The following is a 13591-nucleotide window of genomic DNA, read 5'->3' as shown; positions in this document are numbered from 1 at the left end:
AATATTTCCAGGGTCACATTGAAACCAGAAGTGATTTCTAGTGAACATGCACATTTAATTTGTCAGGGAGATCAAATAACAATATTTGTTGCTTTGAGCAGTCATTTCTCAATGAGTGCATAGACTATATGTTTTTTTAGAGAGCAAGATGTCTTTCTCCCCTTCCTACAGGAGTGGTGGTAGCCCAGTTTGTAGTCTGAGCTATGAGCTCCATGTGACAACCAAGGAAACCACTGGCCATTGTAGTGGGAAGGAGATGTATTAATGTGAAGTTTGGTTGATTGATTGTTTTTTTTCACATGCCTCCACTGATAATCAAGAAAGAAGGTTTTATCGCTTAGCTGTATTTCTGCTCTGTAATTAAAGTGTTCCCCATCTTTGATTTGAGCATCTGGAGTCTCCTTACTGATCCCTGCAAGCCAGGAACCATTTTGGTCATTCCTGTCCCTAGATAACCCACATTACTTGGGTGACTGCCAGTCTCCTAGCATTTTAGTATTAAAGCCTATGTGGAGGTTGTGTGTGTTGCAGAGCTGCTTGTGCCTGGAAAGCTTTAGAAAGCAGTGGTTAGAGCTGGTAAACATGGAGTTTGAACGTTCTTCCTAGTGTGACAAGAGATGGAAGATTGCTGGGCTACAGCAAGGGCAGCAGGAGAATGCGTGAGGACCAAGCTCACACACACATACCTTGTGGAGTAAAAAAGGTAATAAGCTATATAGCTGGAGTCCAGGGACTACAGCAGAATGACAACAAGCAGGAAATCCAGGTTGCTTTGAGTCCTTGGCAGCAATAGGATCCCTGTTCAGTCTCCATTGTGCATCACGAAGGACCGAGTCCATCTGTTTTCATTCAATTCTTGACCTGCACAAATTATTTTGAAAAAACAATATATAGGTGGTCATTGTGGCAAAGAAAATGTGTTTGCATTTTGGCAAAACACTGGATGTGCTCTAATGTATTTTTTTTTTAACAATTGTGTCCTGTAATCTAAAAGATATCTGAAGAGCTGTATGTGGCATGTTGGTAAACAGCAGTCTCTCTGTTTAGGGCCCTGGTTGCTGTAGATTGGAATATTGTGGGAAGAAAGAAATTACTAAGAATGGCAGTCTTTGTATTTTTTAATTTCTTTATGCCTGAGAAGGAAAATTGACAGGAGTTGGGAAGCAGTTGAGCCATCTTGTTGGGTTGTAGAGGTTATTTTATATTGGGCATGGTTTGAATTAGAGATGTGTGTCCTGGTAAAGGGTAACAATTCTATTTATTTAAAGAATGGATCACTCCAAGGCCGTCCTGGCATGTTCCACCCTTGCTGCCATGCTGAATGGCTGGCCAGCCCCTGGCTACTTCAAGGTGCTGTCATTCCAAGGTGCATTGCCTTGCCATTTCGTTTTTCAGATGAGTTGCTTGGTGTTTCTTATGCAAAGCTATTTCATTCTTGCTATTGAGACTGCTCTGCAACTCAGCTTTATGACAGTGCCTCCAGAAAACCTGCCCCTAGGGAAGCAGATGCCAAGGTGAGGTGTGCAGAGCAGTGGTGCTTCCTGGTAGTACCTTCCCTGCTGCCTGTATCCAGCTGTTGTGTCTTGGTTTTGGAATACAGAGTGCTTTTTCTGTATTCATGCTTTAGCTGGGGCTGGGTAACACAGGCCTAGAATACTTGGGTTCATGAAGAAAAGAGCCTTAATTTTTCCAGAGGCTTTCAGGTAAGAGTGAAGCGAAGCTACCACCTAAGGGGTAGTGTAGGTCATTGTCCTGAAAAGGAAGTCCCCTGTGTGGCCTTACTGCCACTTCTGCTGCTACAGGTGCAGCTCTGGGTACTCAGGTTGTGATTCCCAGAACTAACCTCGGCTCATGGAATCAGGAGTAGCTACTGAAAAAGGTGTGACAAACCACTGGGGATGTAACCTAGGAAGAAGTATAGGGGGTGGGTGAAGAGCAAGGCTTATAGAAAGGGGAATACTTCCTGCAAAATGAATGGAAGGATAATTATATCCCTAGCAATTGTTTGAAGGAGGAAGGAAAAGACTCTGTGAATTAGTGCAGGGGATTGTGAAGCTTGGGAAAGGAAACGGAGGAGGAAGGGCAGGATGATCTTTGTGTTTTTCATTAAGAATAGAGCAGCTGCTGTGCTGGCAATTGTCAAATTAATGTTTATAAGAAGTATTAATGTATGCAAGGCAGGTTTTATCCGATATTGTTGGGAGTTGAGGGCTTGGATGCAAACAAGCAGTGTGATGATGAAAGAGGTGGTGCTAAGGTACCCTTGTTTTCACTGGAGATGTGCTGGCATGGAGCAGCAGTTTCCATGCCCCTTTCCTCAGTTTACCTGGAACTTCTGCCATACTTGCCCATACCCACAACACAGATTTCTTACAGCTGTTTATCACAGTAATTCTTGCTATTTGAAGGCATTAATTTCCACATTTCAACCTGCTGTTTTGCAGGGCCTATCTGAAGGAGGAGGTTGCTGTACATTGTTTGGCATCCAGGTCACAGTGACCCACTTCCTGCTTTCCCAGTGTTGTCCCCAAGAATCATATGATCCCACTTTTATACACATGGGTGCCCATTCAGTGTCTGCTGATTTATACGAAAGCTTAACATGTTTGCTATCACACTGATGGTGCATACAGGCATTATTGAGGTTGTGTGAGGAATGCTGTGGTGTTGCACTGTGGTTTAAAACTTGGCCAGTGACTAGCATGAGTAGGTATGATAGATGTAACTTTGTATGTTTTGTTCAATCATTCCTTCCTCAGGTGAAAGTGATCTCATGTTTTCAGAAAACAACTATGAATTATGACCAAAATAAAGGCCACCTTCCAGTTTATTTCTACAAGGCATCAAAAATATTTCTGGACTTGAATGCCTGTTACTCTTCCTTGTCATCTACAGGAGTCTTAAAAAAACCCAAACAAACCCGCAAAATGCCAACATCTTATAAGTAGATATCATTATGTTATTCGAGATTAACCCCTCACTCTTAAGTGTATATAGATCCTATAATCCTACAGGATTAGGGTTGGATCTCATAGAACTCTGCATGCCCTGAAGTTTTTTCCCCTTCCTTATTGGCCTGGTCCAGCAAAACAGTGCTTGCTATGGAAATGCTGATGGCCTGACTATTTTTGCAATTTGATGAAGATAATGGACTGAGACAGTGTTTTGGTGGCTGCATTCTTGAAATGGGTGACTGCTGCTTGGTTTTGGAATGTAATGGAAAGAGCAATCCCTGCCTCAGAGAAGTTTTTAAAAGATTGTTTAGTTGACAGAGGGAGTAGATATACAACTTGCAGGGAAGGATGCCAGCTTCATGGTTGGCAGTAGTACCTTGATAATGAACCTTCTTTTAAGGCTACCCACGGTTACTTAGTCATTATAAAACAGTTCCTTTCTTAAGGCCATTTTAATGGAAACTGCTTCCCGAGAGAAATTTGAGTCCAGGAAAGTCACTGGCTATAGGTACTAACTCAGGGAGAGGTGTCAGTACGCAGTGGTCATTGCAGGGGGAAAGAAGAGCCTTAGGGCATGAGGCCAAAAGCAGTGATGGAAGGGAAGGTATGCAGAGATAATAAGGGGAGGGAAGTGGGGAGGAGGAGAGTTTGTACAGAACACTGAGACTAGATGACTGTTCAAATCTCTGGCCTCTCACCATAACCACATGGATCCAATATACTTGTAAGGAGTTTTTACTGATTAGTGTGGTTCTGCAGATTGAGGAGTGTCAGCTCACACCCTGCATACACGGCAGTGCTTTACCAAGTGGGGCAGCACTTTACTAATGTAGCCTGTTCTGCTGCTGGCCCTTGAAATGCCAGTGCCAGGCAGCAGGTCACGCGAGCTTGACCATATGGCAGTTGCTGCTGTGACTGCAGCTTGTATGGACATACCTTAGCCAGCTTATTCTAGGCTAGGTACTGCTAGCAGCGTACCCACAGCGCCGTGGAGCTCCATGCAGGCTGCAGTCCATCTCAAAAAGCAATGCATTTATTTCAGGAGTTTGTGTCGAACCCTGTGCTAACCTAATGCAAGCCAGCTGCTTTAACATTGCTCAGATATGTCAGTACAATTCCTGTAAACATGGCCTTATCTTGCTTGTATCTCAGTTCTTTTGTCTCTTAAGTAGCATCTTCATCTTTCACAAGCATTTAGCACCGAGCAGAGGTTTGAAATACAGGTGATGGAAGATGCTTGAGAATTAAAATACTGGACATTGAAGTGCAACAGTAGTATTTGAAGACTTGTACTGTCAAAGCTCAGTTGGCCCTAGTGCATGCTGCACTGCTGAACCTCTTCAGCACGGAAGCATCTCCACCCCAGAGTTCTGGAGGTTGGTGGAGGGCTCCAGCTCCGGTAGGCTGAAGGTACACACAGCTTTGCACCTCGACTGGGATTTTGGCTTTCAGACTGCCTTCCATTATTAAGCTTGCTGTTAAGGTTGCTTCCTGGAGTCCAGAAATATAAAGGTTCCTCCCTTTCCTTGAAACGCGGAGGAGTTTCTTTGCAAAATATATAATCTCCCAAGTAAGTCCCGGTGCCTGCTGCAGGGCGGTACCGGATTGTGCAGGGAAAGCTGTCAGCTGAGAAAGAGTTAATCACAGGCGCAAGCACGGGCTCTACTCCTCCCTCCTCTTTCCCTCCTTCCTCTGCTCCCTCCCTCTCTCTCTCTTTTAAGTCTTGACCACAGAGTGAGGGAGGCGGGGGTTGGGCACGGAGTTTGGCTCCTGCCGCTGCAAAACTTTTCCCCGGCGCTCGGAGTGCGGGCGCCGCGGGGCAGAGCCGGGGCAGGCGCGGGGGCCGCCCGGGCACGGAGCGCTCTCCGCGCCGCTCACCCGGGGATGAAACCTCCCGGCTCTCCCGGGGACTGACTTCTTTCCTCTCTTTGTGTTTACTGAAACTCCTCCCCGTGGCGTCAGGTTTTCCTGAAGGAAGCTCTTGAGCAGAAGCTGGAGAAGGATCGGGAAGAGGAGTTGAGGAAAGCAGCTATAGTCATCCGGGCCCACGTCTTGGGCTACATGGCAAGGTCAGTGCTGGGGGCTACCCCACCATCCCTGTGCTTGCGTGCCTGGATTGCCCTGACCCCCTGCTTTGCTCTCTAGTCCCCTAGCATCCATCCCGTCTTCCCCTCCTGTATTCTAAGAGAGAGTTGCAGGATGTGCCGTCCCTGCCAGCACTAGCTCTGTTGAAACCTTCCTGCACCTTTGGCACCTTTTTTAGTTCTGTGCACGCTTGCACCCTCCCTCAACGCTGCTCAGCAGGCTCCTCGGGGACCTCTGTACACATTGCTTGCCTCTGATGACACCTTTTCCTTGCCTTCAGGGCTCTCCTGGCTGGGCCCCACCTACTCTTTGGGTCCTCTCCTTTTCCTTGTGTCTGTCAACTCTGTTTTCTGCTCCCCCTGCAAATTGCTTCTTCCTCACTTGCAGCTCTGCCTTTGCTTACCCTCTTTCCTCGCCCTGCCTGTTTGCCTCGTGATCTCCCTCTCCTTTTAATTAACTCTTCAGAATTGGTTTTTGGCCAGCTCTGCAACAGTAATCTCCTCTTGCCGCTCCCTTTTGCACCTGACCAGAGAAGGTTTGGGAGAACAAACTGCAGGCAAACTGCCCCTCCTCTGCCCCTCGAAGTCAGTGTAACAGCTGACTCCTTAATGGCTGTGGCATGCACACTTAATCCCAGTAAGATGCTCTTTCCTGGCTGGTCTCTGCTCCAGACACCTGTCAGTCAGGGGTGTGAGGAGGTGAAATCCCTGGCCAGCAGCGCTGTTTCAGCAGGCACTCTTCTTAGAGCTCCAGTTACACCAGGTAGCTCATTTTGCATTGGGAAATGTGTGCAAGGGTTGTACCTTGCCTTGCCAGTGTGGAATATCAGCAGAATACACATTTGGTCTCTGGAGCTTTTATTCATTTATTTATTTCCCTCTAGGAAGACAAATGAGCCAGCTCTATTGTTTGTACATGAGACTGCAAGTTTTTTGTGTCAGGGCCTTTGCTCTGTTTTACTTTGTGTCTAGCATTTAGAGAGAATAGTAGGGATTAGCACAGGAAAATTGATTTTCTGGGAAACATCACCGCAGGCATACTGGATTACTGCTTTTCTGAGTTCCTGGTAAGGTAGCTGCTGCCCTGTAGGGCTGTGATAGAAGACAGCGTGGCAGCAGTGTTCCTCTTGGTTAGAAATCTTGTGGTCCTTCAGCCTCCACAGATCTGAATTCCTCGTCCCACATGTTGCCCTTCTGAGTCTCATCTTTAAGAACAAGCTGTGCTTCTGCAGCCAGAATGGAAATCCTCACAGGTGTCTGGAGGTAACTGGACTTCGCAAGGGAGGAGAGCAGGGAGTGAACAAAGGTTTTCCAGTCTTTCTCTCTGGTTCTTTCTGTGAAGAGTTTCCAGTTGCATTGCACCTGTATTGAAAATAAGTCCAGCAGGCAGGAGTTCATCTGGGCAAGTGCTGAATGGTCTGTGCAGAGCTGGGCAGAAGTCAGGAGTACCAGTGAGTGCTGCCTTAAGCTTGATACCATTTCTGTTAGTTTTGCAAGTATAAGTGTATTTAAATTCATTTGGTCTCCTGCAGAATAGATTGGCGAAGGAAGGATTTTGCTGGTTCCTTCCCCTTTGTGAACTTGTTCTGTGAGCCTGGAGAATCAGATTTTCTTTGCTCTTGTTCCCTGCAGCCTAGTATCTCTGACTGGTCGCTAAAATGTAAGACAGGGAAATCAAGCCAACTGAAATGACCCCATTTTTATGTAACTAATCTGTGGAGCTCTGAGATGCAGGTAACAGCTTCACCAGCCCAAATACACATAATGCAGGATCCATGTGCAAATTCGTCTGTGTCCCTGGATTCTGCAGGACTATTGATTAGGAGAATACAGTAGCAAATTGCTCTATAGCCCTGTGTTGTCTAGTCCTTGGAGGCATAACTGCCAATTTCTGCTCATTAACAGAATAATTAACTAAATTTCAAATAAAGCTTTGGAGCCTTGCAGCCACTCAGTCTTCTCTTGTGTGATACATTGTCAGGATGTCTCCCAACCCTCGGCATGGGCCGCCGGTCAAATTTCTTCGGCCAGTGCAAGAGCGTGAGTGGAAGGCTGAGCAAGGGGAATGAAGTTCACAGCCTGTGTGCAGCAATTCCAGCTGAAGGGCGTCTGCGAGCTTGGCTGTGGTCATGAGGAATGAGGGGGCACTTCAGCCTGGCAGATTAGCAGGCAGAGCTGGCCTGTAGCTGGGCAGGGCTTGGCACTTGAGAGAGTTTCTGGCAGATGCATTTTGTAAAAGTCAGACCACCCTTTTTGATGCACTTATATCTGCCTTGGCAAAGAGTGCACATGCAGCTGTTCACACCCCATGTGCAGGACACAGGGAGGACAGAGGGAGTAGGGGTGAGAGGACTGCAGCTCAGGAGCAATTAATCTAAAACCTCCTACTTCTTATCACGTCTTCCCTTTCCTCTTCTCTATGCTTCCTCCTTTTGACTTAATACTTATGGAAAAGAGTGTGACCTCTGCACACTACTACTATTAGCATCCCTCTCCTGATTTTCTTGACTGGGCTGATGTATCTGATGTGCGGGGAGGTGGCAAGCTGTCAGCATGGGTCCCTGTTGCCATCTGAAGGGAATTTGATTGCCAGGACAGGGATTTTGAGAAGTGTCTTTTCCTCACGGTGTTGCAGAAGGTCCATGGGAAGGATATGTGAGAATACTGTGATATTTCCAGTGTGCTTTCTAGTACTGTAAGACCTCACAGGATTACTGTAGCCTATTGGCTCAAGATCCTGCGTAGCAGCCCCATAGAATTTCCCTCTGCAAATTCTGATTTGGATTAAAGAAGGGTTTTATTTGAATAGTACCAATGATTGTTTCCCTACAGCAAGTTATTAAGGTGTCTAAATATATTAAGTTACTTTAAAAAATGCCCAATTATTTTCAGCCTTAATAGTTGTGGGCTTCAAGTTGGTTAAATCTTGTTATATCTCCTGTTGGAAAAATAGAGATGCCACCCAGAAGTGTGGTACTTTGCCTGGTATCAGCGTTTTCTATTTCTTAAGGCAAGTGCTCTCATTCTGTAAGGCTGAATTTCTGATTCCAGTCCTGCTTCCTCAGAAATCACTTGAGGATCTAACATTTTTCTTGGAATGGGGGTGCCAACACAGGATAAAAGGATAAAAGCAACAGTGTAATCCCTTCTGCACAATATTTCCACTTGCAAGTATAAGAATCCCATTAGTATTTTTTTCTATAGCATTGTGATGGGAGTTTGCCTTCACCCCATGATCTGGGGCCCAAAATTCCTTTTTTGACTTGCTGCTTTCCAACATAGTTGGACATCAGGTGTGTTTGGCCTTTGGTTCTTCAGTATAAGACCTTATGTTTGACTCTTTTGGGTTGTTTAATGTTTGTTTGAATCTAGCTTACAAATTGATCCAGATTACTGTGTGCTAATAACTTTTGCTATTTGCTCGGTTTGTACAAACTTCTACCAGGAACTCTTTTTCAGGTCCTTGATAAAAGTTGTAATGCAGAGCCAAAACCTGATTTATTTAGAACTTTACTAGAAATAGGGAATTATGATTCTTTTGTTTTGGGGCCTTATCATGTTTTAGAGTGCTGTAAAGTTGATTTTCATATCATTTGATGATCCTTGTGAGTCCCTTCCAACTCAAGATATTCTATGATTCTTGTTTAGGCAAAATGTTGTGCAATAGAAGTATTTGTTTATGTGAACCTGTTAAAATGTTACATTTAATGATCAATATTGTAGTATCAATGTGTTTTCCCCTAGGCAATATGAAATTAATGTGACCAGTTCTATTTTTGCACTGTTTTTGCTTTTTCTGGAGTAATTTGTGTTTGCCCACTTAAAAGATGGGGCAATATGGGACTTTGTTCTCTTATAGTAAGGTCATTTGTATTTTATTATAATAAATTTGTTTTTATTATAATAAATACACACTGAATTATTATGTTAATTGCACAGTGAATGTGTGTATGTGCAATGCAAGGAGTCTTTGGCCTAGAGGACTTTCCCTTTCCGTGTGCCAAATAACCCATCCCTTATCCTCACAGAGTCTTCACAAAAGTGGGTGCCTATTGAAACAAACTAGTGGTAGATGTAAGAGGGATAACAGTGAGGTGAATATGATTTACAGGTAGTGGCAGTAGTGGAACAGAAATTGTGTCATTTCCAAACAGTATTTTTCCCCAAATAATTTTTCTGTGGATGTGGTCAGATACGAGGCATGAGAAGTGCAGAGGATGTATGACTTCACTGGCGCATTAAGTGTCTGGTTCTGTTTTTAGGAAGAAGTATCAGAAGGTGCTAGCCAGTGTCGTTATAATCCAAAAGAACTACCGAGCGTACTTCTGGAAGAAGAGCCTGCTGCGACTGAAGGCCTCTGCGGTCACCCTGCAGAAGCACTGGCGTGGCCGCCTGGCTCGCAGCCTCTACCAGCACCTGCTGCAGCAGGAACTCAGGCGGAAGCAGGAAGTGGAGGAGAGAAGGAGGCGAGAAGAGGAAGAACAGATCAGAAGAAAGGAAGAGGAAAGACAATGGCAAGAAGAGGAGGAGCGTAGGAGGAAACAGGAAGAGGAAGAGGTGAAGGAAAGGTACAGGATGGTATCTTACACTCATAGTTCCCTGGCTCTAAAGCTGCTAAAGTGTCAAAGCGAGCCTGGGAAACTGGCATGGTGGTAACACTGGAATACCAGTTGCATGACACAGTGTCCCAGTGCCAGCAGGCAGAATTGTGGTGGCCTGCGGCCAGCATAGAATAGAAAAGCATCATGGAAAAGGAGTGTCCTGCTTCCTTTAGGAAAGGTGTATTTTTACTTCTGTTTAGTGTTTTTTTCTTTGAAGTCTACATACAGGAGACAGATTCACTGATTGGGCAGAGATACATAATTCTCTCGTTGCCTTTGCAGCAGTGTAGGAAATTTTATGCAGTCTTCCAAAATCTGGAGGGATTAGCAGTGTGAGAAGGTACCAATATTTTAAGTCTTGGTGCAGCAGGATCAGAGAGCAAGTTGTGCAGCATACCCATGCTACTGCAGTTGCTACACTCATGAGCATACACATGCTGTCTCTCATCAGGGATATGGATGTGTCAAGAGATAGGAAAGGTAAAGGAAAAGCTAATGTGACAAAAAGAGGTAATCTGTGAGCAGTGACAGTACACCTAAAGAGAATCCTGCACCTCATGCATCATTTACTGTTCACTATGTGGTTACCTACCTCCTATCTATTCTACTATCCAAACTGGATGTCTCCCTTGATAATCTTCTGTTTTAAGAAGCGTAAAACTTTAACTACAAGATTATTATATAAATTTCAACAAATAATCATGTGATGTTTTGTTTTTCGTGAGTAGATGGTTACATTTCTTCTAGGCTTTTATTACTTACTTGTCCCAAAGTTGGATCTTATCAGATTGTGTGGCAAGCATCAGAAATTCTACAGTTAGAAGCATGTTGCAAGGAAAAGAGATAGCTTGCAGTTCCCATGGAGACAGTAGGGTGTTGTATCTACTGGGACAAGACATGGAGTTAGTGGTGCCAGTGATGAAGTTTGGTCAAGAAATTAGTTGAAAAACACTGAAGGCTCCATTTTTGTCAATGTGTCAATTTTCAACAGTGACCTCATCAGCAACTTGAAGCTGGGCAAGTTCAGAATGTCAGTAACTAGTTTGCAGATATCAAGTGCTACAGACGCTCTCTCAGGTCTGATGTCCTTATTGTCCTAAGTAGAGTTTGTCAATACCTAGATAGGGTGTGGCCTCACCTTTAGTACTGTGTGCAGTTTGGGGCACCACAGTGTAAAAAAGACATTAAGCCATTAGAGAGCATCCAAAGGTGGGCCACGAGGATGGTCAAGGATCTGGAGCAGAAGCTGTATGAGGTCACTTGGTCTATTCAACCTGGAGAAGAGGAGACAGGGGAGACCTCACTGCGGTCTTCAGCATCCTCATAAGGGGAAGGAGAGGGGCAGGTAAATATCTCTTCACTCTTGTGACCAGTGACAGCACTCAAGGAAATGGCATGAAGCTGAGTTGGGGGAGGTTTATTTTGGATATCGGGAGAAAGGTTTTCAGCCAGAAGTGGTTGAGCACTGGAACAGGCTTCCCAGGGGAGTGGTCATAGCAGCAAGCCTATCTGAGTTCAAGAAGTGTTTGGACAATGCTCTCAGGCACATGGTGTCCTTTGCAGGGCCAGGAGTTGGATTCAGTGATCCTGATCAGTCCCTTCCAACTCAGCGTGTTGTATGATTCTGTGATGAAAGGAAGAACCTATCTAACTTATTGATTATAGTGTTTTTGCCCTTTAGTTCCCAGCCCATGAAAGATGTGTTCATCCCAAGCATCATAGTAACCAAGTGTCAGTGTTTCTAGAAATCAGGTGAACTCCTCGTTTTTCTTTAATTTTCTAGTTAATGTCAAAAGGCATCAGAGTGAGTAAACAAAAAGGTACTAGCAAACCAACTTGGCTAAATCCTGAACTTCCATTTAACCTAAAAAATGAGGTAGAAGTCCACAGAAATTGCAGATCGGCTAGTCTGCTGAGAACAAGCAGAGACAAAATCAGAAGTACTTAGATGCAACTTGAGGTGGAATGAACTAAAAATTGGTGTGCAATTATTGTGCATACACTGCTTGCAAAGGGGAGACATGGAGTAATTTGGTTTACTGTTAACAGGAAGAAAAAAAATTATGGAGAAAGCTGAGGTATTTGATGCTATTTTTATCTTCCCCAAAAGCTTAACTGTTGAAAACTAAATACAATTAGCAAACATGTGCAAAAATTCAGAACATAGCTTGGTAATAAAAGGTTAGAAAATGCTCAGATAAGTCAAATTACAAAGAAGGAATTGGGACTTGGTGAAAATAATGTTTGAGTACTCTGAGAACTAGCTAAAGCAGTTCAGAACAGTAGGCATTCTCTTTGTCCTCCTATGTGGACAGCAACAGAGTTTCCATAAAAATGGAAAATTCCAAACATTTTAAAATTGTAAAAGGAAGAATGGGGGAATTGTGGACCAGTCAGCCTAACCTTAAATTCAGGAATATAGTGAAACAAATAAACAGTTGTAAATGCTTGATAAAGGAATCGAGAGCCAGTGTGGATGTCTGAAGAACAAACAGGATAACTGAATACAGTTATCTGAAAAACAGGATAACTTTCAATACAGACATATACAGATCTACAGTTAGGAATAATCAAATGCACAGGAAGAGAAGGAGGAATACCTACTTCAACATCAGGAAGAAGGTCTGGAGACTAAATTGAGTATGTCACCAGTGTCATGCTGTGTGAGAGGAGAAAGCAAATGCTGTATATAAATTTCATTGTTTCTGTGAGATGTGGAGATGATTCTTCTGTACCGCTTGGTACTGGTAAGGCTTCAGTTGAAGTACTGTCCCTGGCTTTGGGTATCACATTTCAGGAAGAGTGTAGATCAGTTGGAGATGACTACAAAGCAGCATGAAGTATCAGAAGTTTAAAAAATGTGAGGAACAGTTGCAGGAATTAGTATTTAGATTATAGGTGGTATTCCTAATTTGTTTTAAAATGGCTGTGCTTCTTGAGGCCTGTTATTGTTTAAGGCAGTTGTTTAACTCACCATGACTGTTCGGGATCCTTCAGTAGAGTTGGAGCCATCTGGATCTCACTTATGTCAGTTTTGATTTATAAATATTTCCTGGATTTTTTTCAGTGAGTGGGCACAAGAGTGAGAGCTTTAAGGACTTCGTGACTTGAGCTGCAGTTTAGAATTTGGCTGGGAAAAGCTGCAAGTCCTGGGAAATAAATATCATTGCCCTCCTGTTCTCCCTTGGGTTGAATTATAGATCTGAAAGTTATCACTGCCAAGTGGTAACTTTCTTCCATCCAGCCACATCCTATTCCTGCTCCCTAAACATGTCCCTGGCATTTGTCTGTCTGTTGGTTCAGCTGCATGTAGTATACTCACTGTGGAGAAAATGGCCATAGTGGCAGCTTTCCCTTGGAGTACAACCTTTTTGATCTGGGTGGAGATGCAACACCGTGGGATGGGTTTTTTTCCTCTGCTCATGTTTACTGTGAAACTCTGACTCTTACAATCTTCACTAGTAAACTAGGTTTTACATGCCACTGAGAAGTTGTGCAAGCTGGGGCTTTAATACAGTAAAAACAAAACAAAACACAAGTTCAGTGCTGATATTGCAAAAATTCTGTTTTGTGTTAAAAATCAAACACAGTTTCCTCATATCTATCAATTACACAAGTACAATCTCAATATTCAAAGACTTATAGTACTTCGGAAGATTCTGTTTGCATTTATCATGGGTCTCATTTGTCTTTCTGTCACTGTTTCCAATGTCCTTCCTAGTGTGTTCCAACTAATCCAATTTCCTAATTGATCTGAAAGTTAAGTACGTGGGGAAAATCTGTTGTGTCCACAAAGGTCATGCCAACCACAGAGAATTGGATTTTTACTAAATTGCAAAAGCTTTTAAATCAAGTCTTACAGCAGGTACCTCATTTTAACCTTTTCCATGGAGGGATGATATGTCCATGTAATTCTGAAAGCCTCATGCAGGATAACTGAGTCTGTCTCTGA

The 13591-nt window shown here is 43.8% G+C and overlaps 1 protein-coding gene across 2 annotated transcripts in view; it reads left to right on the top strand.

The window, feature by feature from the left end:
- The window catches only part of LOC108502421 (unconventional myosin-X-like), a 90899-nt gene that overhangs the window by 51495 nt on the left and 25813 nt on the right, over positions 1 to 13591 (top strand). For both annotated transcript variants that reach the window (XM_017825350.1, XM_017825351.1), the window contains 2 exons: positions 4917 to 5023; positions 9301 to 9606. In XM_017825350.1, coding sequence (XP_017680839.1) covers positions 4917 to 5023; positions 9301 to 9606 — 413 coding nt within the window. The remainder of the gene's footprint in view (positions 1 to 4916; positions 5024 to 9300; positions 9607 to 13591) is intronic.

This window comes from Lepidothrix coronata, unplaced genomic scaffold, assembly GCF_001604755.1.
Source record: "Lepidothrix coronata isolate B3197 unplaced genomic scaffold, Lepidothrix_coronata-1.0 Scaffold118, whole genome shotgun sequence".
Taxonomy (NCBI): Eukaryota; Metazoa; Chordata; class Aves; order Passeriformes; family Pipridae; genus Lepidothrix; species Lepidothrix coronata.
Note: the sequence above shows the minus strand (reverse complement) of the source record. Positions and strands in the feature narration are given on the sequence as shown.